Below are 23025 nucleotides of genomic sequence, written 5' to 3' on the forward strand. Positions count from 1 at the left end.
GGCCCACAACCCAGGCATGTGCCCTTGGACGGAATCAAAGCCAGGACCCTCCAGTCCTCAGGCTGATGCTCTATCCACTGACCCAAACCAGCTAGGGCTTCTGTCTCCCTTTCAATAGCTACCTGCTTCCAGTCTCTTCTCCCTGGTGTTGCTGTTCACCATTTGTCCAATAGTTCAGTAACTATTCTTTTTATCAAGCAATCGTTTTGTTCCATACCCATATGTTGTTATAGCAGGAGATACAGACATTAATTAGACATGGAGCTAAGCATCCGATCGGAGACAAGATATGTAGCTCATTTCCATCCAGTGTGACGAGTGTCACGAACTGGGTTAACACAGGTGCTGTAGGAGCATGGTGTCCTTTGACACTTGGACAATCCCTCACAAAACCAGTGGAATTAAGTGAATAAAGGGGAAGAGTGGGAGGAGTTGGCGTTCAGGCAGTGGGCACAGCATGATCCCAGGCACAGAAATGGGGAAGTTTGATGTGTGTGGGGAACACTAATTTGTAACTTAAAGTACAAGCTGGAGAGTGGCTCTCCATTTCCCTCAGGACAAAGCCCAAGCTTCTTAGCTCTGCTTATGATGTTGCTCATGATCTGGCCCTAGACCAGCCATGGGCAAACTACGGCCCGCGGGCCGGATCCGGCTCGTTTGAAATGAATAAAACTAAAAAAAAAAAAGACAGTACCCTTTTATGTAATGATGTTTACTTTGAATTTATATTAGTTCACACAAACACTCCATCCATGCTTTTGTTCCGGCCCTCTGGTCCAGTTTAAGAACCCATTGTGGCCCTCGAGTCAAAAAGTTTGCCCACCCCTGCCCTAGACTCATCTCTCACCTCTCCCCCATCCCCCACTGCCCCCCAATGTACAGATTTACCTGTAGTGGCAGCACAATGCCAGGTACAGAATAAGCATTCAATCCGTGTTTTCTTTATTATTTTATTTTGTATTGTTTTCAATTACAGTTGACATTCAATATTATATTAGTTTCAGGTGTACAGCATAGTGGTTAGACATTTGTATAACTAACTAGAGGCCCGGTGCACAAAATTCATGCACGGGGTGGGGTGTGTGTGTCCTTCAGCCCAGCCTGCACCCTCTCCAATCTGGGACCCCTCGAGGGATGTCTGACTGCCCATTTAGGCCGGGATCAGGCCTAAATGGGCAGTCAGACATCCCTCTCACAATCCAGGACTGCTGGATCCCAACCGCTCGCCTGCCTGCCTGATTGCCCCTAACCGCTTCTGCCTGCCTGCATGATCACCCCCTAACCACTCCCCTGCCAGCCTGATCGACACTTAACTGCTCCCCTGCTGGCCTGATTGCCCCTAACTGCCCTCCCCTGCCGGTCTGGTCACCCTTAACTGCCCTCCTCTGCCGGCCTGGTTGCCCCCAACTGCCCTCCTCTGCAGGCCTGATTGCCCACAACTGCCCTCCCCTGCTGGTCATCTTGTGTCCACATGGGGGCAGCCATCTTGTGTGTTGGAGTGATGGTCAGTTTGCATATTACCTCATTATTATGTAGGATGACGTGATCCCATTGATAAATCTAGTACCCACCTGACACCATATGTAGTTATTACAATATGGACTATGTTCCCTATGCTGTACTTTATATCCCTGTGATATTTTGTAACTGCCAATTTGTACTTCCTAATCTCTTCACCTTTTCTTTCTCTTTTAAAAAAATTTTTTTTATATTGATTTCAGAGAGAAGGGAGAGGGAGAGCGATAGAAACATCAATGATGAGTGATGTTTCACTTTTCCACCCAGCCTCCCAACCATCAGTTGCTCTCTGAATCTATGAATCTGTATGTTTTGTTTATTCATTTATTTATTTATTTTTAGATTCCACAAATAAGCGAAATCATATGGTATTTGTCTATTCTGTCTGAGTTATTTCACTTAGCATAGTATCCTCTGGGTCCATTCATGTTGTCCTAAATAGTAAGGTTTCATTCTTTTTCATGGCTGACTAATATTCCATTGTATAGATGTACCACATATTTATGTCCAGTCATCTATTGATGGACATTTAGGTTACTTCCATATCTTGGGTATTATAAATAGTGCTGCAGGGGTGCAAATATCTTTTCAAATTTGCGTTCTGTTCAATCTATGTTTGCTGAATGAAAAATGAGCAGCAAAAGAGAAGCATGGAAAGGCAGGCAGGGCTGAGCCATGGAGGACTCTGCTTGGAGTGTCCAAACCAAGGCGTGTGCACCTAGAAAAGTCTACACAATCCCAGGGAACTCGTATAGTAGGTCCACCAGAGAACTCTGTTTCTGAGTCTTTAACATTCAGGTTTCTGCTGGAGTGGACTCTGTCCTTTAATTCTGTCTATTCTCTTCAACTAGATGTGACTCTTTGAGGGCAGAAACCATGTCTAGTGTCTCATTCACAGTGTCGGACATCATAGGTGCTGAATGGAATGTTTGTAGGTAGCGCTGGACTTGCCTGGTTGCATCTTCACGGAAAGGGAAAACATGGGACTAGATCTAGGGAAGGCACATCTGACCACTAGAAGTCTGACCATTAGAATCACCACATAAAGCTGAAGTTAGAAGCCAGTCTTCTCAGCTGTTGGCTCAACCACTGGTTGGGAGACCATGGCAGGCATAGGAGTTGCTGGAGGCCCAGGAAATGGGAATTATCTGCACAAAGCTGCATCCGCCCCCCCCCCCCCCCCTTCTCCGTAACCAGTGGTGCAGAGCCCTTGGGTAGTGAAGGATAGACTACCTGCCCTCTCTTAGCCAGACTGAGTGCAGGGAGCCTGAGGCAGGAATGTGCGTGTTCGCAAGTTCCGTCCTAGAGAAGCAAGATATTTCATTTCCCTGAGATTGGGTTTCTAAAAAAATTGTAAGGTGTGGGTGGGAAGCCCTCAGAACGCCAATAGAAGGAAGAAGAGGAACATATTAATTGCATTGCTTGTCAAACTTTCAGCATTTATTAAGTATTTACTATATAATATAGTGCAGTTAGTGCTAGGAGACACAGACATAGGACATACGAAACACATATGAGAGAGACAAGATCAATGCCCTGGAAAGCAAATAAGGAACATTTAAGAATGAAGTGTAGTCACTAGAAATAATTTATACAGGAAAGTATAGCAGAGCAGTGGAAGGGACTGATTTGGTGTACTGATTGAGGCAAATCTCCAGCATATACTGTGTAAGTATGAACCAGTTACTTCACCTGTGAGCTTGGTCCTCTCATCTAGAAAATGGGGATAGTACTGACTACCTCATTTTGTAGTTGTGAGGATTAAGTAAGATACTGGCTGTAGAGAGCATGGTATTTGGGCATGCTGGCCCCAGAGTTAGTCTGACTCCATCACTTCCCAGCCATGGTCTTGAGCAAGTTGCATAATCTCACCCTTAGTTTCCCCATTCTTAAAACTGGAATAACAACAGCACCTATACTTTTGGGTTGACGTGAGCCTTACATGAGTTTTATCCCATGAAAACTTTTAGAGTACTCTTGGAACATAGCAGGAACTCGGTACATCGACAACAGGAAAACAAGCACTGAATTGTTTACATAAGAGAAATGAAAACCTGTAATGAATGTTGATTGCAGCTTTATTCATAATCTCCCAAAGGTGGAAACATCCCAGTGTCTTCCAACAGGTGAATAAACGATGGAACACTATTCAGCAATAAAGAGCAATGAACTGGTTCATGCAACACGGATGAATCTTAAGTGCCTCATGCTAAGTGGACGAAGTCAGACTTAAGAGGCTACATACTATATAATTCCATCCTGTGACAATATGTTAAAGGAAGAAAGAGGGAGATCATATTGGCGGATGCCAAGTGTTAAGGGTGTGTTTGACTACAAAGACTCAGCGTGAGGGAGTCTTTTAGGGGATGATGTTGTAGTGGCTACGTGACTATGCATTTGTCAAAATTCACAGAACTGCACACCAAAGACTGAATTTCATTGTATGTAAATTAAACAAACAACTGTTGAATGTTTCAGGAAGCTGAACACCAAATTGTGAATAAGCGGGGAAGCAAGGAATACACACACATTAATTTATAAATATCCTGCTGGTGATTAAAGTCTCACTTTGTTCTGCTACAAATGAGCTTATTCTCAAAATACATCTGATAAAACTGAGTGGAATTAGTTGGACTCTAGTTGCATGAAGGACAGATAGAGTTCACAGGCATGTCTGACTGCTCATCTTCTCTAGGCACTCATATGGTCTGTGCTCCAGTATCGGACATGATTGGTGTCTGAGGATGTTCTTTTTTAAAAAAATATATTTTATTGATTTTTTACAGAGAGGAAGGGAGAGGGATAGAGAGAAACATCGATGAGAGAGAAACATCGATCAGCTGCCTCCTGCACATCCCCCAATGGGGAAGTGCCAGCAACCCAGGTACATGCCCTTGACCGGAATCGAACCTGGGACCTTTCAGTCCGCAGGCCGACACTCTATCCACTGAGCCAAACCGGTTTCGGCACGAGGATGTTCTTGGAAAGTCTGCAAAAGTCCTGTCTCCTATGCAGTCCTGGCCCAAAGGGCTGTGTAACTCTCCCCAAGAGTCTCCGCGAAGCTTACTCGACGAACTTGAGGCCCAGCTCTCCCGGAGGGGACATGACTGGCTTACGTTCCTCCTCCCTTTCTGGGAAGGTCCACATACACCCAACTCTGAGCACCTGCTGACAGTACATCCTTCCTGGTCAGAGGCTCATGCTAATACGCCCATGGACCATAAGCCTAGTGAAGATGTTCCCCCCTCCCCAGGTTGCTGTGCAAAGAAAGATGAAGGCGGCCTAGGACTCCGGCTCGGATGCAGTGACAGGCGGGCTTCGCAGCTGTCCCAGGCAGCCCGCTCTAAAGGAAAACCACACAACAGGCCTGTTTTGATCATAGACGACTTTTATTTTTGTTCTCAGTATGTGCCCTTGAAGATTCCAAAATGTCTGGAGTTTCTGATTCCCCTGGGACCAGAGGTGACAGCACTGTAGGGAAACACTGGACCCTGGCTCATCACACCCCTGAGGACTAAGTTTGAAGGCCTCAGGGAGAGGGAGCTGCCACTCACACCTTATTCCAAGAGGGGTTACACAGTGAACAGAGAATTAGTAAAACACAGACCCAGTCTGTAGAGGGCTTCAAATATACATATTCTATATATATAGACCTGGGATATAGGATTTCAACTTATTGGTTTCCTTGTGATTTGTAATCAACTTACACATGATAAAGATGTTGTACACCACTGATTTCCCCTTCTCAGCCCCCCTCCCTCCCCAACATAAATAACATACAATGGTCAGGTGATTCTAAGGGTTTTTGCTGTTGTGAATATTTTGTTTTAAAAATCATTTCCCCTGCCTCCCCTGCAGACTACCTCTGAGTTTGTCACATAGCAGCATGGAACGGAATGGGCGAAACTGGGCAGCAGGGAGATCTGGCGGAGAGCGAAGGGCAGGGTGCTGCTTCTCACCCCGTGGTGCCGGGTGGGCTTCTGCAGCTGAGGCTATGAGGCTAGGACAGGAAGCGGAGGGCGTGCGGTTTGGCCCCGCCCAGAGGGGGAGGCTGGCTGGACCACTGCGAAGAGCCCAGAGGGCCTCGAGGTTTTGGAGACAGAGCACAGCTCCAGAAACGCCTTGGCTCAGTATTTACACACCATCTTTCAGCTGCATTTTCCTTTCAGAAATCTGTTTCTGAGGTTGGCTGGGGGAAGAAGGAGCTTAAAAACAAAAACAAACCATTCCCACATACATAAAAGTCCTGTTATAAGTCTTAGTTATTTTCACACGTCATTTAAAGTAGATAGACAATGATTGGTTTCTTATTCTTTCTTTAGGAGCATGAGGAGAGAGAGAGAAAGGAGGGGTGCCCTACGGGGAACGTCGTCCCTTCTTCAGCATTAAGTGACACTGGATGGTCTGGATTCGGTTCTTGGCCGGGACAAACTCGGGCTGCAGCTTCAGAGTTGATTCGTACCACACCAGCGCCTTTTCAAACTCTTCCTGCGAGGGGCAAAGGGACAAATGTGAGAGGTACTGCCGCCAGACTAAACATACATTGGAACCCCCTCAGAAAGCACCTCTGTGCTAGTGAGAATCTGCGCATTTTCTCAATGTATCCAAAGTGCTGAGAAAAGCCAGGTCTGAGAGGAAACAACTGCCTCCACCCCCAACTGCAACATCACCAAGTGACAGTCAGGAAGCAGAGGGAAGGGGGCCACTTTACATAGGTCTGCCAATGGCGGGAGTAACTGGGGTGGTAAGAGCAAGAGCTAACATCATGAGTACCTGTGTGTGCCAGGCACTGTGCTAGGTGCTTTATCAAGTTCCTCCATTCAATCCCCACAGAAACCTCTAGAAACATGCCCGACAAATGCTCATTACACATCTGCCTGGATATTCTATTGTAGCGGGAGAGTCAGATACGTATCTCAATTAGACTTTGAAACAGTTTTTATCCTCCCTAACATCTAAAAACATGGGCATGACTTGGAAATGATCACTGCCATGGAAGGCGTTTATCTTTTACCTAGACTAATCCTCTCAAAAAACCAGCCCACACCAGCTGGTTAAATGACTCCTTCTAGGCAGATAAGAGAAAGAATTCCTCTTCAGGGTAGAAATGGTCACATTTGCTGGGGATGAAAACAGATTCTTCAGTTTCAAGCAGCAGAGGGCAATCGCACATTGACCAATACCTACCTGGCCAAACTCCACTTCCTGCTCTGGAAGTCGAGGATGATCCCTGAAGCAGCCTGCAGCTGCTCATTCTGTGACCCTTTCCTGGGCACACCCTGGGAACAGTCCCATGTTGGGACACCGGGTTTTAGATGAAGTGGAGGCATGATTCTCATGTTAAATTCGGCTCTGGAGCTTCTGGGGGACCGCCAGAATTTAAGTTCTCAAATCAGTCCTTGTTTCTGACCAGAATGACGTTCTGGATGGTGGGTGTGCTGTTTTCTCTGTCAGTGGTGTCCCATGAAACTAGGGGCATTTCATCATCTACTGAACATTTGGTGAGCACCTACTGTGTGCCAGACACTGTTAAGTGCTGGGAACAGGGAGATGAAGAGCAGCGTTTTTCCTAAGGAGCTCCTAGTCTGGGGGAGACAAATACTTAAGCAAAAATTCTAAAGCACAGTGAAAATACAGCAAGAGAAATACGCACAGGTCACCATGAGTGCAGTGGTAAGTATGTGGCCCAACGACCACGTGGAGTGTGAGTGAGGTTTTCAAGAACAGGTGGTGTCTCCAAAAACTGTAGGTGAATCTGACTCTGTGTCAGTGTTACTTGAGACTATTTACATGACTTCCATTTACTATTTTTGAAAACTCACAAACTCCTTATCTATAAAATATACCTTTGCTGGAGCTACCGATTTTGGACACAAAACTTACAGGAAACTGGAGGACACTGACATAGTCAAATACGATCTGAAAGCAAAGCTGAGCCACTGAGAGACCGTGGCAGAGTAGGTGCGCCTGCCCACACGCCAGCCTCACCATCGCCACGTAGACGTTGCCCAGGGTGAAGTGGTTCACAGCAAAGTGTGGCGCAATCTCCACCGCCATGGTGGCCACTATGACGGCGTCGTTCCAGAGCTTGGCGTTGTGCAAGATGTTGGCCAGGCTAATCAGAGGTACATCCTGGGAGAGAAGGAGAACGGTGAGAAGGGAAGAATACTGAGCTTTCGTTCTTGTTTTTTTTTTTTTTTTCATCCCCCCCCCCCTTTTTCTCTTTTTTTTTTTCCAGAAGTGTCCGCACACCAGTCAAGTCCTGATAGTACAAAAATGGCAGCACAATGGCATGCCATTTGTGTCAGAACCTAAGACTAACATGCAGGTATATTTATCTCACATGCCAATGACTCAAGCACCTTTGACTGTACAACCAAAAAGTTGCTGGATGTTTCTTGACTGGAACTACAAGAAAAGTAAAGTTTACAAGTAGAACTCAGTTCAAGATTGGCATCCACAAAGGTGGATCTAAGGAAGCATGTTGTCATTCTTGGTTTTTGTGATCATAAATAATGCAGTCGGCTTTCCTGGTAACTCGATGAGTTAGTCTGCTGTTGGCTACTGGTCTGAGACAGGTAAGGAGCTAGCACCAGAATATAAACCAATGCATTACTTCTCTTTCTGAGAAAGTCTTGCTTCAAAAAACAAACAAAACACCCCTGACTGAGTAGCTCAGTTGGTTAGAGCCTTGTCCGAATACAGTAAGGTTGCAGGTTCGATCCCTGGTTATGGCACATACAAGAAGCAACCAATGAATGCACGAATGGGCAGAACAACAAATTGATGTTTCTCTCTCTCTCTCCCTTCCCCTCTCTCTAAAATCAGTAACACACACACACACACACACACACACACACACACGCAAAACAAAAATGTTAGCTGAGGAAACACCCCACTGAGTGGAGCTGTTGGTTTACATTCTAGTGCAAACTCCTCACCTAACTTCAAACCAGTAATAAATAGTTAATGGGCTGACACCTGTCACAGGCCACACTTGAGTCACGCTGTCATGGAGCAAAAGTATTTCCTGCAAAGACCACCGCACCATCTGAAGCAGGGGCTGGCAGACTTTGGCCCACGGGCCATATCCAGCTGGCTGCAGCTTTAGTGCGTTTTATTGGAACACAAACATCCCATCCCTTTATTTACTTCTGTGGCTGTTTTATGTTACCGTGACAGAACCGAGCAGTTGCAGCAGAGGCTGTCTGCTGGCCACACTAACATTTCTTACTCTCTGCCCTTTGCAGTAAAAGTTCTCTGACCCCCGATCTAGAGTCTTGGCCCTTCCCTACTGCCTGGCAGTTAAGAGCACAGAGTGATGGGTTGAACAACGGCAACATTATTGTCATCACAAATATTTATTCCCTTTAAATGTGTTACCTGAGCAACTATCTGTAACACATTGTACTGGGTTCTATAGGAGATTCAGAAGAAACGGGGTGTGAGGGTGGGGGAAGGAGCCATTTTAGACCTAACTGGACACCCATAAGAGTGTGTAACAATATACGAGGTCACAGAGGTTTAATAATGTGCCTAGATCACAAAGCTGGTAAGAGGCAGCGCTGCATTTAGAACTCAGCAATGCCTAGGGGGTGAGCCTGGGACCCTCCCCTTTCCCTGTGCTGCCCAGTGAACAAAGACATCAGGGTGTCTTTAGGGAGAATGAGATCTGGAGGTTAATGCAGACCTCAGCACATGTGGGTACAATGTGCTGTTAAAAAACCGTACATTCTCAGTCATCATAACAGTAATGGGCTTTTTGAAAAGACTGAGGTTATAGGGGGTTAGCTGGTGTGTGTGTGTGTGTGTGTGTGTGTGTAAGAGGTGAAGTTGAACAAAGAACAGGAACTGGCTGATGTGTATGAAGAAATGGAAATTTTCTTGTTTCGGTGTCTGGAAGCAAGCTTACTTCAGGAGTGTGAGCAAAACAAGTACAGCAGGCCTCCAGGCCCAGGGGTTAGCTAATTCCAGGACGACCTCTAAGGTGGTGGCCTGCCCAGGCCAGCGGCCCTGCCGTACGCTGGGTGGCTCTGATATGGTGGAAGGATATCAATGAGGTCATCTCTGACAGTGATCTTGAAGCACTTCCCCCAGGCCCCAACTTACTGAGGTAGGGAAGGCATGAGGATGGGCATTACTCACAGGCCTGCGGCAGGGCATGAGGGCGGTCACAGGCTCTTCTGCCCTATCCCAGCCTTCTGCCATCTTACTGGCTGAGCCAGCTGAAACCTAAGGACACACCACTGGGCAATGGGAAGGACCCAGGGACAGGCAGACCTGGGGGGCCCACACACCTTCATCTGGTGTGGAGCGTAGTGGAGGGCCTGGCGCAGGCAGTCGATCGCCTTCTTCCCTTGGCCTTTCACTCTCCAGTAGAGGGCCGCCATGCTGGAAAGGACCCAAGAAGTCTGGTTCTACGAAGGAATGGACAGTAGAGTCGATGTCTCTTAAGTAACATATTCATTTACCACCAAGATTACGAACAGTAACATGAGTTAATAACCACTTAACTGAGTATTTACTAGGTGCGGGCACCCTGTTACGCACCTTACCTCCACCCTCTCATGAATCCTAGGAACAATCTTATGAGCGTGATTCTACTATTTCAGCCTTTTCATAGGTGAGAAACTATGACTTAGAGAAGTCGAGTGTCTTTTCCAAATCTACTCAACTACTAAACAGCAGAGCTGTATTTCAGGTCCATGTGCTTCATTTATAACGACTTGACTTTTGGAACAGGTAATTCATTCACATGTTTCAAAAGCTGGAAATTGTACAAAGTTATATACAGTCAAAAGCCTTCCTCCCATCCTTGTCTCTACAGTATATCAGTAAACACTATTCTTAGTTACTTATGTAACCTTCTAGAATTTTCTGCGTTAAACCTGCAGCTATGAATGCAGGCTTATCCCCCCCACTCTTTTTTTATATAACTTATAAATATATATATATACCTGCACTTAGCTTTTTTCACTAAACAATACAACTTGGAGATCTTTTTCCATCAGAGTACAGAAAGCCTCCTCCTTCTTTTGTTTTCAACTGCATAGTATTTCATTGTATGGATGCACCGTTATTTATTAAACTAGATCCTTATTAGTGAATATTTCTCTCTCCCCCAGTTTTTACTGTTACAAATAATGCTGCACAGATAACCTGTCTAGGTGTAATTCTGCATTTGTGCAGGTGCACTTGTAGAAATCGTTTCCAGGTGTGGCATGCTTTGTCAAGGGGACACACACTTGTCATTTTGATAGAAATCATTATAGTGTCCTCCATCGGATCGTAGAAATTAGTCTCCCACCAGAAATATGTGGGTATCCTGCTTCCTGATAGCCTCTCCGCCGAGTGTGTTATTAAACTCTTGTACCTTTGATGGGTGAAAAAATGTGGTTTAAATCTGTATTCCTTATGAGTGGAGCTGATCATTTCATGTTTGACATTCTTTTGTATTTTTCTGTATCTATTCTTATATTTTGTTAACTTTTCTGTGAGGTTTTCATCTTATCTATTTGAAAAAGCTCTTCATATATTCGGAAGATTAGTCCATTGCTGGTGACATGAATTACAGATGCACTCGCTCAGTTTTCGAAGCCCACCTGAACTTACGGTGCTTATGTGACGTCGGTTTTCATTTCTACACAGTTCAGTGTATTATCTCTGATGACATCTGGATTTTCAGTGGCAGTTAGGAAGGTCTTGCTTATTTCAAGGTTATCAATACGTTTTACAGAACTTTTAGTTTTATTTTTCATAAAATTTTGATCCATTTGAAATTTAACTTGGCTTAAATAATATGGCTCCAGTTTATTTTTTCCAGATGGCTACTCAGTTGTCCTAATAATATTTTATGGATAATTCATCTCTCCCCACACTAAGATTCTGCCTTTACCAAAGACAAAATTCTAGTACTTAATTTAGGTCTAATTTTAGATTTTCCTATCTATTTCATTTGCCCGTTTTGATGGATGGTCTCTAACTCCCAGCAATTACAGATGACGCAATCAGAAAGCTGACCATGCTTCCTAGCTTATTTTGTTCTCCCAGTCTAATTTTTTGGTAATTTTATCATTCTTCATTGTCAGGGCATATAACATTTCTATTTTGTCCTGTCACCCTATTGCCTACCTTTGTTTCAGTATTGGTTCCACAATTAAATATATTAATTGATCACTGACATAAACTTTTGTGTGGTTTCCCCAATCATCTCTGGTTGGCTGAAGTTCATCTTTTAGTAGTTTCCTCCAGAAGAATGCACAGGAACAACAGTCTCTTGAGATTGTTATGGACTGACATCTGTTCCTCCAAAATTCATATTTGAGGTCTCAACCTCTAGTGCTAGTACCTCAGAATGTAACTTGTATTTGGAGATAAGAACTTTAAAGATGTGATTATGGTAAAAGAGGCCATTTGTATGGGGCCCTCCTCCAGTCTGACTGGATCTATACGAAGGAATTACAGAAGAGGAAGAGACATCCTAGCGTCAGTGTAAAAAGGCATGAGCATGTGAAGAGGCAGCAAGAGGACTGCCATTTGCAAGCCAAGGAGAGAGGACTCAGAGGAAACCAACCCTCCTGGCACCTGGATCTTGGTCTTGTAGCCTCCAGAACTGTGAGACAATAAATTGTTGTTTAAGCCACTCAGTCAGTGGTATTTTATTATGGCAGCTCTAGAACACTAACACAATCGTATATGTTCAAAACTTTCTGTCTGCAGCCTTCAAACTTGAGGGCCAGCTGGCTGGATATAAAGTCGTGGCTCATTCTTTCTTTCCTTGAATATTATGTTGGCGTTGCTCCATTGCCTCTTGGCATGGATGGCTGCTGCAGAGAAATCTGAAGCCAGCCTAATTTATTCCTCCTTCTTAGTGACTTCATACCTTGACTGGTTTCCCTAAAGGATTCCTTTTTAAAGAAATACAATTAGCTCGGCAGGCATGGCTCAGTGGTTGAGCATCGACCTGTGAACCAGGAGGTCATGGTTCAATTCCCGGTCAGGGCACATGTTCAGGTTGCAGGCTCAATCCCCTGTGAGGGACATGCAAGAGTCAGTCAATCAATGATTCTCCCTCATCACTGATGTTTCTATTTCTCTCTCCCTCTTCGTTTCTCTCTGAAATCAATAAAAATATATTTTAAAAATATATATTAAATAATACAATTATCTTTCTTCAATGCTAATACTTGACACACTTATATAATTATATATAATAAATATGTAATTGTATAAAATATACACTTATGCTGTAAATCACAAAATAATGAATATCCCAGAAACTGTCACCCTATCAAAGAATAAACTTGCGTCTACCAACGTGTTCTTACACTATTCCGGCCTCTGGCCTCTTCTCCAGAGGCACACACTATCCTAAATGTTGCTCTGTATCAAGCATGTAAACTCAAAGGCTAACACGGGCCAAATAAATAAGGTTTAAGTTTATGTGGGCCACAAAAAAACAAAAGCTTCAATTTTCATAGAAACGTAGGTTTATTTCAATAGACATGCTGAATACAAAGGGCTTAAATAAATGAGTAATTGTTAACATAAAATAGAACATTTTAATAAAAATTAATATTTTTTTCTTGAACATTTACTTACCAGACACTGAATAATTATACAAATTAATAAGCATAACGCAAATAAACCTATTTTTCTTGTTCTCCGAAAGTGAAATATTTCCTGTTGCGCACACCGAACAAGTCAGTACAAGACTAATGACGTGGCAATCGGCTGCTAAAATATTCGCTGCTAATATTAGTGGAGAGAAATGGTATGCCTGCGTGTAAGGCGTGTAAGGGAAATGAATGCAACACGATTATAGTAATCAGTCATTAGTTGTAGTTCGTTATTAATAATTATGTATAACAGGACATTGCAAAAATTAAGTTATGAAATTTTTATTAAAACGTTGCTTACATACTGTTATATTGGCTGGGCCGCGAAACTATTCGTTGTGGGCTGCATGTGGCCCACGGGCCGCGAGTCTGCCATGCTTGCTCCATATCATCACTAACATTTCCATTATCACTTTTATTATAGCCCTCCAATTGTAGTCATGCTTCTTGCTTCAAGGTTTATTTTTTTCTACCAAGAGTGTACCTATACTAGCTTTCTTTTTTTATTGTTTGCACAGTATATTATTTTCCATCTTTGTACTTTCAACGCTCTGTACTCTAGCATTTAAAGTGTTTCTCTTATATAGTTAGATTTTTTAAAAAAAAAGTCTATTCCATACTAAATGCTTAAATTATATAATCTTTTTGTATTTAACTACCGGTATACTTGGCTCTGTATTTGTGTTCTATTTTCAAGCCTTTCTTCGGATTGTTTTACATTATTCCATTATCCTTCAATTACATTACATTTTAAAACCATTTTTAGTAGTTAGACTGCAGCTTGAAACATGCATTCTTACTTATTATAGTCCAATACAAATGATTACTTTTACTACTTGGCTGATACTAATTAAAACTTAGGACTTTAAACTCCATTCACTTCCCTCCCATCATGTTACTGTTACCATGAATTTCAGTTTATATAAGACTGAAGCTCCTCAGGGTACTACAGGCCTTATTTTGTATAGTTATGTCATTTACATTTTCCTTTCCAGTGCTCTTTATTCCCGCTTGCATGTTCCAAGAACTCCCTTTAATTCGTATTTCAGTGCAGGCCTCCTGGTGTTGAAGTCTCTGAATTCCTATTTGTTTGAACACATCTTTATTGCACCTTCATACTTGGAGGATATTTGTGCTGGTATAGAATTCTAGGCTTGTTTTCTTTTCCCACCTTTAGAGATGTCAACTGGCTTAGGGATTCCATCACTTCTGGTGCGAAGCTGTCAGCCTCATGGCTCCTTCGAGGGGAACTGTGGTGGAGTAGAGGTGGGCCACACATGCTCTGTCACTACGCGCAGGCGGAGGACATTCTCCCTGCCTTGGATTGGAGAGGCCCTGGCACTTGCTTGGACAGAGTGGTGCTGCTCCAGGGCCCTGCACAGGCGAGGAGGTTGATGCTCCCGCCTTTGTCCTCGTAGAGCCCGGAGGCCCCGTGTAAACAGGTGCAGCCAGGGTGCTGGAGAGACTACGTGGAGGGAGAACATGCCCAGTGGTGGCCCGGCTATTCCAGACATGTGGGTAAAGCCTGCTTTGGTGGCAGCCCCATAGGAGGCTCCATGTCTGCAGTTGCATGAATGATGCCAAGTGAGTCCAGAAGAAATGCCCAGCTGAGCTCAACTCAGACTGCAGAATGTTGAGCAAATAAGAGTTTTGTTTTAAGCCAGTAAATTTTGGGCGGTTTTTTTTAGGCGGAAGCAGCTGAAATAGTATTTGGGATCAAGAATGGAGTGTGGCCATGACAAAGTTAAAATGTGTGGCATCAGTCTGGGGAATGGTTGTAGACATCTGTTGAAGGAGCAGCCGTGAGACTCGTACAGGAGCTGGAACTGGCTGCTGGAGGCTGGAAGGAGGCACTGCTGTCTATTGGCAAAACACAGCGAGGCTGCATCTCTCAGTACAGAAAAAGTACCTAACGCAGTTGTGGGCCTGGCGGGGAGGACTTGCAGGGAGAGTGCTGAAGGTGACAAACGGTTTTTTAAAAACCACGTGTAATGTGGTAGTAACGGAGAGCAGAGCTGAGCGAGGAACTGTGTAGTTTTCAAGCAGAATTTTGAGAAAATGCTTTCAAGCTGGGACTTGCAGAGTTAGAAAATGAAACTTTATCAACTGCCAGAAACAGTCCCTACTCTGAAAGTAGGGGAAATGGTGACTTATGTCCAGAAGGATTTCAGAATGATTTCAGTGACTGCTACATGCTTTCAGGTTCCTCTCCTTTAAAGTGGTGTGATGATACTATTCCTATTGTACCGCCAAGTCAGGCTGGAAGTTGATCCTCTTAATCACGGTATTCTTCAATATACATTGTAATAAAGGAGAGAGATATGGAACTATAAGGTAATTAATTTTAATGTAGAAAACTGTGCTCTCTACATCAGCGATTTTCAACCCCTTTCATCTCATAGCACACACTAATTACTAAAATTCTGCAGCATACCAAAAATATATTTTTTGCTGATCTGACCAAAAATAGGTATACTTTTGATTCATTTACACCAGATGGCTATTGTTGTGTTGGCTGTTGTCTTTATTTTTTTTTTTTACAATCTAAGGGAAAAGTGCTTAGTGCCCCTGACTAAATAGTCAGATGTTGCATGTTTCATAAATTCTAGCAGCACAGCAGTTGACAATCACTGCTCTACGGGAATCTCACACAGAGGCAGCAGAGGAGCAGTCTGGGAGACTCTCATTCTATTTTCTGTAGGCTGTATGAAAATGCAGTTTTCCAAATATTTTATTTCAATTTCAAGAGTAATAGGTATTTAAAGGTGTGTTTCCCATCCACAATCTGAAATACCTAATATTCTTCAACACTGGAACACCTGGCTTGTTTCACGCCGAGATTGCGTGGTTCCCAGGACCACCACCTCTCCATCCCCATGCTGGAGAAAACCAATGAGGTAGTTTTCATCACAGAAGGTAAGTAAAGCAGCAGAAAAATGCTAACCAAGTGATGAGAAAAGTAATGGAAAAATGATTGAAACATTCTGTGTGGGGCTATTTCACGTCGTCCCTTTAGTTACCAAGTGCCAAGTAACTAACAGAAGAGGTAACCAGCACTGAGTGACAAATAATCTGGAAAGGTTAGAGGGTGGCAATAGTTCCCAGCTTCTCTACAGGGTGACTTACCTTTTCCAAAACTTTGGCAATTCGGGTGCCAATTTGCTCAAGGGACTGCTGTGGATACTGGTCTTTGCCGAGATTTTGTAATACCTGGCACAGGAAGGAAGACGGTAGATTAGGAGTGAAAGCGAGGCAGGGTCTAAACCAGGGGTGGGCAAAATTTTGACCCGAGGGCCACAATGGGTTCTTAAACTGGACCCGAGGGCCGGAACAAAAGCATGGAGGAGTGTTTGTGTGAACTAATATAAATTCAAAGTAAACATCATGACATAAAAGGGTATGGTCTTTTTTTTTTTTTTTTTTTAGTTTTATTCATTTCAAACGGGCCGGATCCGGCCCGCGGGCCGTAGTTTGCCCACGGCTGGTCTAGACAGCACTGCTGCCGCTGAGCTGGGCACTAACCCACAAACGCAAGCTCTTTCCCTAGGGCACAATCTGTGGTCCTGTTGGTAAGGCATTTTATGGAAGATGCGTTTAAGGCCATTATATCATCCCTTCAGGCCTCTCCGAGTTAACAAAAATTATAGACACGTAAAACACATTCATTCTAGCAACGTTAGAAAACAGAATAAAGAAAATAGAAACTGTTTATAATCCTGTCACCCAAACATAACCACTGTTAATATCTTTACATATATCTTTCCAATTTTTCTGTGTATACACATATTTCTCTTACAGAATATGGGATCACACTGCATACTGTCACCATTTTCACATAATAAATTTCTTCATGTGACTAAATGTATTCCTATACATCTTTCTTAATGATTCCACTTTTTACTAGCACACATCTATACCAACATTTATGTAACAAATCCTCTATTGTTGGGCATTTGTGGCACATTTTCCCAATTCTTTTTGGCATATTCTGGGTCTGCCCCTCCTTTCTTTCCTTTTTCAGAATGCCAACAGGAGAATGAACTGCCCCAATATTTCTTGGGGAGCCTCTATCTGACAGCAAGCAGAATGCTACCTACCCCAAGCAGTGAATTAGAATTAAAACTGCCTGGTCATAGAAAGAAAGCATAAGCTCAGTCCTGGGCCTGAAAGAATCAGGCTTAGCCTAAAGCCACTGAAATGATAGCCAATGAAAAAAGGCAAAAAATCATGGCCTGCCCTAGCTGGTTTGACTCGGTGGACAGAGCGTCGGCCTGTGGACTTAGGGTCCTGGGTTCGATTCCAGTCAAGGGCACATGCCCAGGTTACAGCTCGATTCCCAGTGGGGGCGTGTGCAGGAGATAGCCTATCAATGATTCTCATCACTGATGTTTCTCTCTCTCTCTCTCCTTCTCTCTTCCTCTCTGAAATCAATAAAAATTATTTAAAAAGAACAAAAAAACAAAACAATAAAGACATCGCCTGGCCATAAGGCTTTCTGCTCTCAGTTGCGCCCCGACTGAGGGCTAAAAACTACAGACAAGCTGAGTGAAACGAGCACTCACCTCTGTGAGCTGGCTCTCGCCGGTGTAGTGCAGGCTGGCTCGGTTGGAAACCCCGTGCAAGTGGTCCAGGGTGTGCATGCTGGTGGGGAGATTGCCATTGCAAAGCGGCTCCATCGCTGGCTGCTGGATTGGAGTGGCAAAATCTATGTGTTCCGTGATGCTGGAAATGGAAATGACATTAGCCATGAAACATTTGACTGGGCGGGAGAAAGAGTGCTACTAATCAGCTGATCATGACTTCAATATGTTATCAGGATTGCCTGGAACCACAGACTCTCAGACTGGAAGAGATCTCTCATGACACCAGGGTGAGGACTCCAGTGCCTGGCAATAACTGCCTGTTGAATGTATGACTCAGGATCCATCCCAGATCAGAGGAGCAGTGCTGGGATCTGAGTCCTGTGCTCAGGGAGTTCCCGGCCCCCTCAGCAGCTCCTTCCTGTGCTCCCTGGAGCCGGATTTGCTCACTCCTGCTGGCCACTTTCTCTCACTGGGAGGGTTTTAAGCCAGGTGGGTTTTCTTCTAGGATTTCTTTTCCCAGGGTATAGAAAATGGTAAATAGCCACAAGTTGTTCCTTTTATTTTCCCTTTATGACAGAAACATACTTGTCCCCACAGAAGTTTAGATAGTAAATTTTATAGAAAAACAGCTGTCCTCTGTATCTACATTTAAATATAAGTATTTCCCTTCACGGTCCCCAAGTGGTCATTTTCCTGCTATATCCAGGCTAAATGTCATGCACGGTCATATATACTGATACGGCAAACTGGCATTGCCAAACTTTATTTCTAGCTATTTAATGCCAGGGCTATCATAATTAACAAAACATACCCAGTCCCCCGATTGTGGTGCTCATAGTCCTGTGAGTGACTTAACTGTTGCAGATGTGATAAGTTATAAAAGATTAAAAACATGGTACAATGTCAGTGCCACACTATAGGAGGGTATCTATTTCCTCTATGTGATGGAGGAGGGAGATAGTTAGTGTGAAGAGTTAGTTCCCCGAGGAAGTAAGATTTAAGCGAGACCAGAAGGATGAGTATGCATTAACCAGACAGGGAGAAGGTGGTGAGGACACAGCAAAGGAGACACCCCGTACGAGGGCCCTGATGGGAGAGAGGATAGAGTTGGAGATGGAGGCACAGGAGCAGATTTACAGTGCGGACCAGTGTAAAGAGCAGTGAGAAGTAGAGTGTTTGAAGAACTGACTTCTAACTGAGGAAGAATTCTGAGCACTGTGGGGAGAGTGGATTGAATAGAGCCAAGAGGAAATAAAGCAAGAGGACCAGCAGCAGACCACCACACGAATGAAAGGGGAGATGATGGTGATCTGATTTAAGGAGGCAGCAATGGAGCTGGAGAAAAAAGATGGTTTTGCAAAAAACTCATTGTGTAGAAATGATAAGTGGTAACTGACTGGATTCGAGGGGTAAGGTGGAGGATTGTTAAGGATGACTCCCAAATTTCTGGCCTAAGCACTGCTGGAGGCACTTAGTAGGAATAAAAAATAGAAAACAAACTGGGAGACGTTCTGGGAGTTCATCAGTCTGACAAGGGCGATTATAAAGGCTTAGTGGTAAATCTTGGAGAACGCCAACATTTGAACGTGTCTGAGGAGGAAAAAGAAGTTCTCAGAGAGGCAGCCATATGTTTTGGAAGGTGTCTAAGGTGTCTGTAAATCCAGATTTGCCCCGACTCCTTTTTCAAGTGCATGATGTCAGCGAGACTATAGGTTTCAATCTTCTAAAAGAGAGGGACCCAGTCTTCAATTCTAAGTAAATCTGGGTAAGTTACAAAAGTGTGGGCAAAGGCACTGAGAATGTGCCCATCTGTGGGCTGTGGTCAGCAATGGTCATCCTCTGAACCACCAACTCTTCCTGCCCGGCTAGTGCACCACCTCTGCTCACAGCTTCTGAAAAGAGGGCATCACGATGTCGCTGAGGCCCAGGGCGCTCACTGGTACACGGATGCCAGGGAAAGGAGAGGTTTAAGATACTCACTCAATGTTTTTTGAAGAAACTGCCAGCCAGGTACTCACGATGGCAGTCAGCTCTACCCAGCGCAGTTTGACGCACTCGTCTGGGCTGGGCCACCCCAGACTCTGGTAGTCACGCTTTTTTCCTGGGAAAGAAGCATGTCATTAATGACACGGTTGCAAAGGAACAGACTCCAGTGTCTCATGCCTTGGTGATTACTTCACCCAGACTGGTGTTTTAAAGGTGCTGGTCATTCTTCTAGTTTTCAGAATTTCTACCACACAGAGAGCCTGTCATTCACAGCAACGGGAATAACGATCCCTCTGAGCAAAGCCTTCTTCTCCAAGATAGAGAGTAAATGAGTCCGTCACTGGATTCCAGACTAATCAACATGAGAGAAGGGTTAAGATGTTCTTCAATGTTAACGTTCGTACCAAACTTAATTTTCAACCCTCTGCATTTTGATTTTAAAGACAACTCTAACTCAGGAGAAACACGCCTCTAAAGTAGGTTTCTCTACCTGGGCCTGTGAGCACTGGGGGCTGGATAATGCTTTGTTGTGGGGACTGTCCTCGCATTGGTGGATACTTAGAAGCATCCCTGGCCTTTACCCACTTGATGTGATAAACAAAAATGTCTTTGGATATTGCCAAATGTCCCCTGGCGGCAGGGGGGAGAGGGAAAGAGGGGGAGGAAAAAATCAGTCCTGGTAGAGAAGCACTGGGTATAGAGAAGCAGCAGGGTGGGGAATAAGGATGATGAGAGGCTACTTATTTCCAGAGCAGTTCCTGTGTGTCCAGGTCCTGTGCTAAGTGCTTTACATTCACAACTTCATGAAGCAGGTATTTTTTTCAAGGAACTTAAAGAAAATATTTATTGATTTTAGACAGAGAGGGAGAGAGGGAGAGAGAGCAAAACATTGATTTTTTTGTTTTGTTCCACTTATTCATCCATTCATTGGTTGACTCTTATAGTGTCCTGACCAGGGATTAAACCCACAACCTTGGTGTATCGGGACCATGCTCTAACCCAGCAGTCGCCAACCGGTGGTCCGCAGACCTACTAGTGGTCTGTGAGGTCCGAAAGGTTGGCGACCACTGCTCTAAACAACTGAGCTACCTGTCCAGGACCATGAGGCAGGTTTTAAACCTCATTTCTCAGGTGAGAAAATGGAGGCACAAAGATATCAAGTGACTTTCCCAAGGCCACCTGGCCAGTAGATGGCAGGGAGGACTGCATATCCAGGTCTGTTGGCTAGCATCCAGGCCCTAATCACCATGCTATTTAAAGCTATACAGGGCCTTTACAGCTCTGTTTACTGATACCCTTCACAAGTACTACCTTTTGGGTATAGGCCCTTTACTTAAGTCAAGTCCCCAAGAAAAAAGCAGAACTAAGTCTTGTCTGGAAAGGGTTCTTCTAAAGGAATTATAGCCGAACCGGTTTGGCTCAGTGGATAGAGCGTCGGCCTGCGGACTCAAGGGTCCCAGGTTCGATTCCGGTCAAGGGCATGTACGTTGGTTGCGGGCGCATCCCCAGTGGGGGGTGTGCAGGAGGCAGCTGATCGATCTCTCTCATCGATGTTTCTGACTTTCTATCCCTCTCCCTTCTTCTCTGTAAAAAATCAATAAAATATATATATATATATAAAAAGGAATTATAATCGAATGGACAGGAAGGAGAACTGTGGTTCTGTCAGTTCTTTTTGTACTATAGGAATTCATCCACAACAAGAAATCATTTGATGTACAGGCAGGGCTTTAGATTTAGATTTTAATAAAATAGAAAAGAAGTTTGGAAGAGTTTCAAATGAACTCTGTTTAAATTAATAACTTAAAGACTTAAATCACACGTTTCACAATTAAGCTTATTTTTCTTTTATATTTAAGAAATTCACTTGAAAAATACTTGTTGAGCGTGTATTATAAGGGACCGGGAATTGTGTTGAGACATGAAGGACACAGAGAGAAATGATAAGAGAGCCTGACCTCGTGCTCCCAGTCTAATGAGGAAAGCAAACACGAGCAAATCATTAGGACACGAGAGGATAATCGCTGGAGTGAAGGTGCAGAACAACTGGACAGAGGAGAGAGCAACTAATTCTGCCTGAAGGTGCCAAGAAGAGTTGGCATCTGCGTTTGAAGTTTAAGAATGAGTGATATTTTAGCACCTCTGAGGTGGCACGAGGGCACTCCAGGCAGAGGGAACAGCATGTGCAAAGGAGGTAAAACTAGAGCATGGTTAGTTCAAAGAATGTTGCTGAAGGGTAGAAAGAGGCTGGGTTATGAAGGGTCTTGTACACCACACTGGAAGTTTGGACTTTGTCCTGCAGGCAATGGGGAGGCTTTGAGCCCACATTTCTCCACCTTGTTCACATGATATTATAAGAGGTTCTACTAAATGCTTTGCTAAATCCAGTTCTACTATGTCTATTGTCTATGGCACTTCCCTGGTCTTCCAGTCTAGGAGCTCTCACCAAAAAAAGAATGAAATTAGTTATGCATCCGTTGTATTAGTTCTTAGAAAACCTGCAATGATCCTTAGTGATTTCTACTTTATCCCCATGGACTCACAAACTAACTGTTGCATAATTTGCTTAGGCCCAGCTGGTGTAGCTCAGTGGTTGAGCCATGGACCCAGGAACCAAGAGGTCATCGGTTCAGTTCCCAGTCAGGGCACATGCCCGGGTTGTGGGCTTGATCCCCAGTAGGGGGCGTGCAGTAGGCAGCCAATCAATGATTCTCTCTCATCATTGATGTTTCTATCTCTCTCTCCTCCCTTCCTCTCTGAAATCAATAAAAAATATATTTAAAAATATAATTTGCTGCCGAAACCGGTTTGGCTCAGTGGACAGAGCGTCGGCCTGTGGACTGAAAGGTCCCAGGTTCGATTCCGGTCAAGGGCATGTACCTGGGTTGCGGGCACATCCCCAATAGGAGATGTGCAGGAGGCAGCTGATCGATGTTTCTCTCTCATCGATGTTTCTAACTCTATCTCTCTCCCTTCCTCTCTGTAAAAAATCAATAAAATATATTTTTTTAAAAAAAATAAAATAAAATATATAATTTGCTTAGAACTTTGTCAGAATTCATCATGAAGCTTATTACTTGGAGTGGACAGAATCCATATTTATTTGAAAATTGGGATACAGTCTTCTCTTGTCTCTTCCATGCTTTAGACAGGGGTGGGGAGCCTTTTTTCTGCCAAGGGCCATTTGGGTATTTATAACATTACTAGGGGCCCGGTGCACGAAATTCGTGCACTGGGTGTGTGTGTGGGGGAGTGTCCCTCAGCCCAGCCTGCCCCCTCTCACATACTGGGAGCCCTCAGGCGTTGACCCCCATCACCCT

The 23025-nt window shown here is 44.1% G+C and overlaps 1 protein-coding gene and 1 non-coding gene across 4 annotated transcripts in view; both read right to left on the reverse strand.

The window, feature by feature from the left end:
* Positions 1-4885: 4885 nt before the first annotated feature.
* The window catches only part of TTC17 (tetratricopeptide repeat domain 17), an 86561-nt gene continuing 68421 nt past the window's right edge, over positions 4886-23025 (reverse strand). For all 3 annotated transcript variants that reach the window (XM_059709608.1, XM_059709609.1, XM_059709607.1), the window contains 6 exons: positions 19700-19820; positions 17699-17858; positions 16263-16346; positions 9816-9935; positions 7507-7650; positions 4886-6006 (listed from right to left, as the gene is read on the reverse strand). In XM_059709608.1, coding sequence (XP_059565591.1) covers positions 5875-6006; positions 7507-7650; positions 9816-9935; positions 16263-16346; positions 17699-17858; positions 19700-19820 — 761 coding nt within the window. In that variant the 3' untranslated portion in view covers positions 4886-5874. The remainder of the gene's footprint in view (positions 6007-7506; positions 7651-9815; positions 9936-16262; positions 16347-17698; positions 17859-19699; positions 19821-23025) is intronic.
* LOC132242459 (small nucleolar RNA SNORA53) lies at positions 7758-8004 on the reverse strand. The gene has a single exon (XR_009454645.1). It is a non-coding gene; the product is annotated as a small nucleolar RNA SNORA53 (small nucleolar RNA).

This window comes from Myotis daubentonii, chromosome 9, assembly GCF_963259705.1.
Source record: "Myotis daubentonii chromosome 9, mMyoDau2.1, whole genome shotgun sequence".
Lineage (NCBI taxonomy): Eukaryota > Metazoa > Chordata > Mammalia > Chiroptera > Vespertilionidae > Myotis > Myotis daubentonii.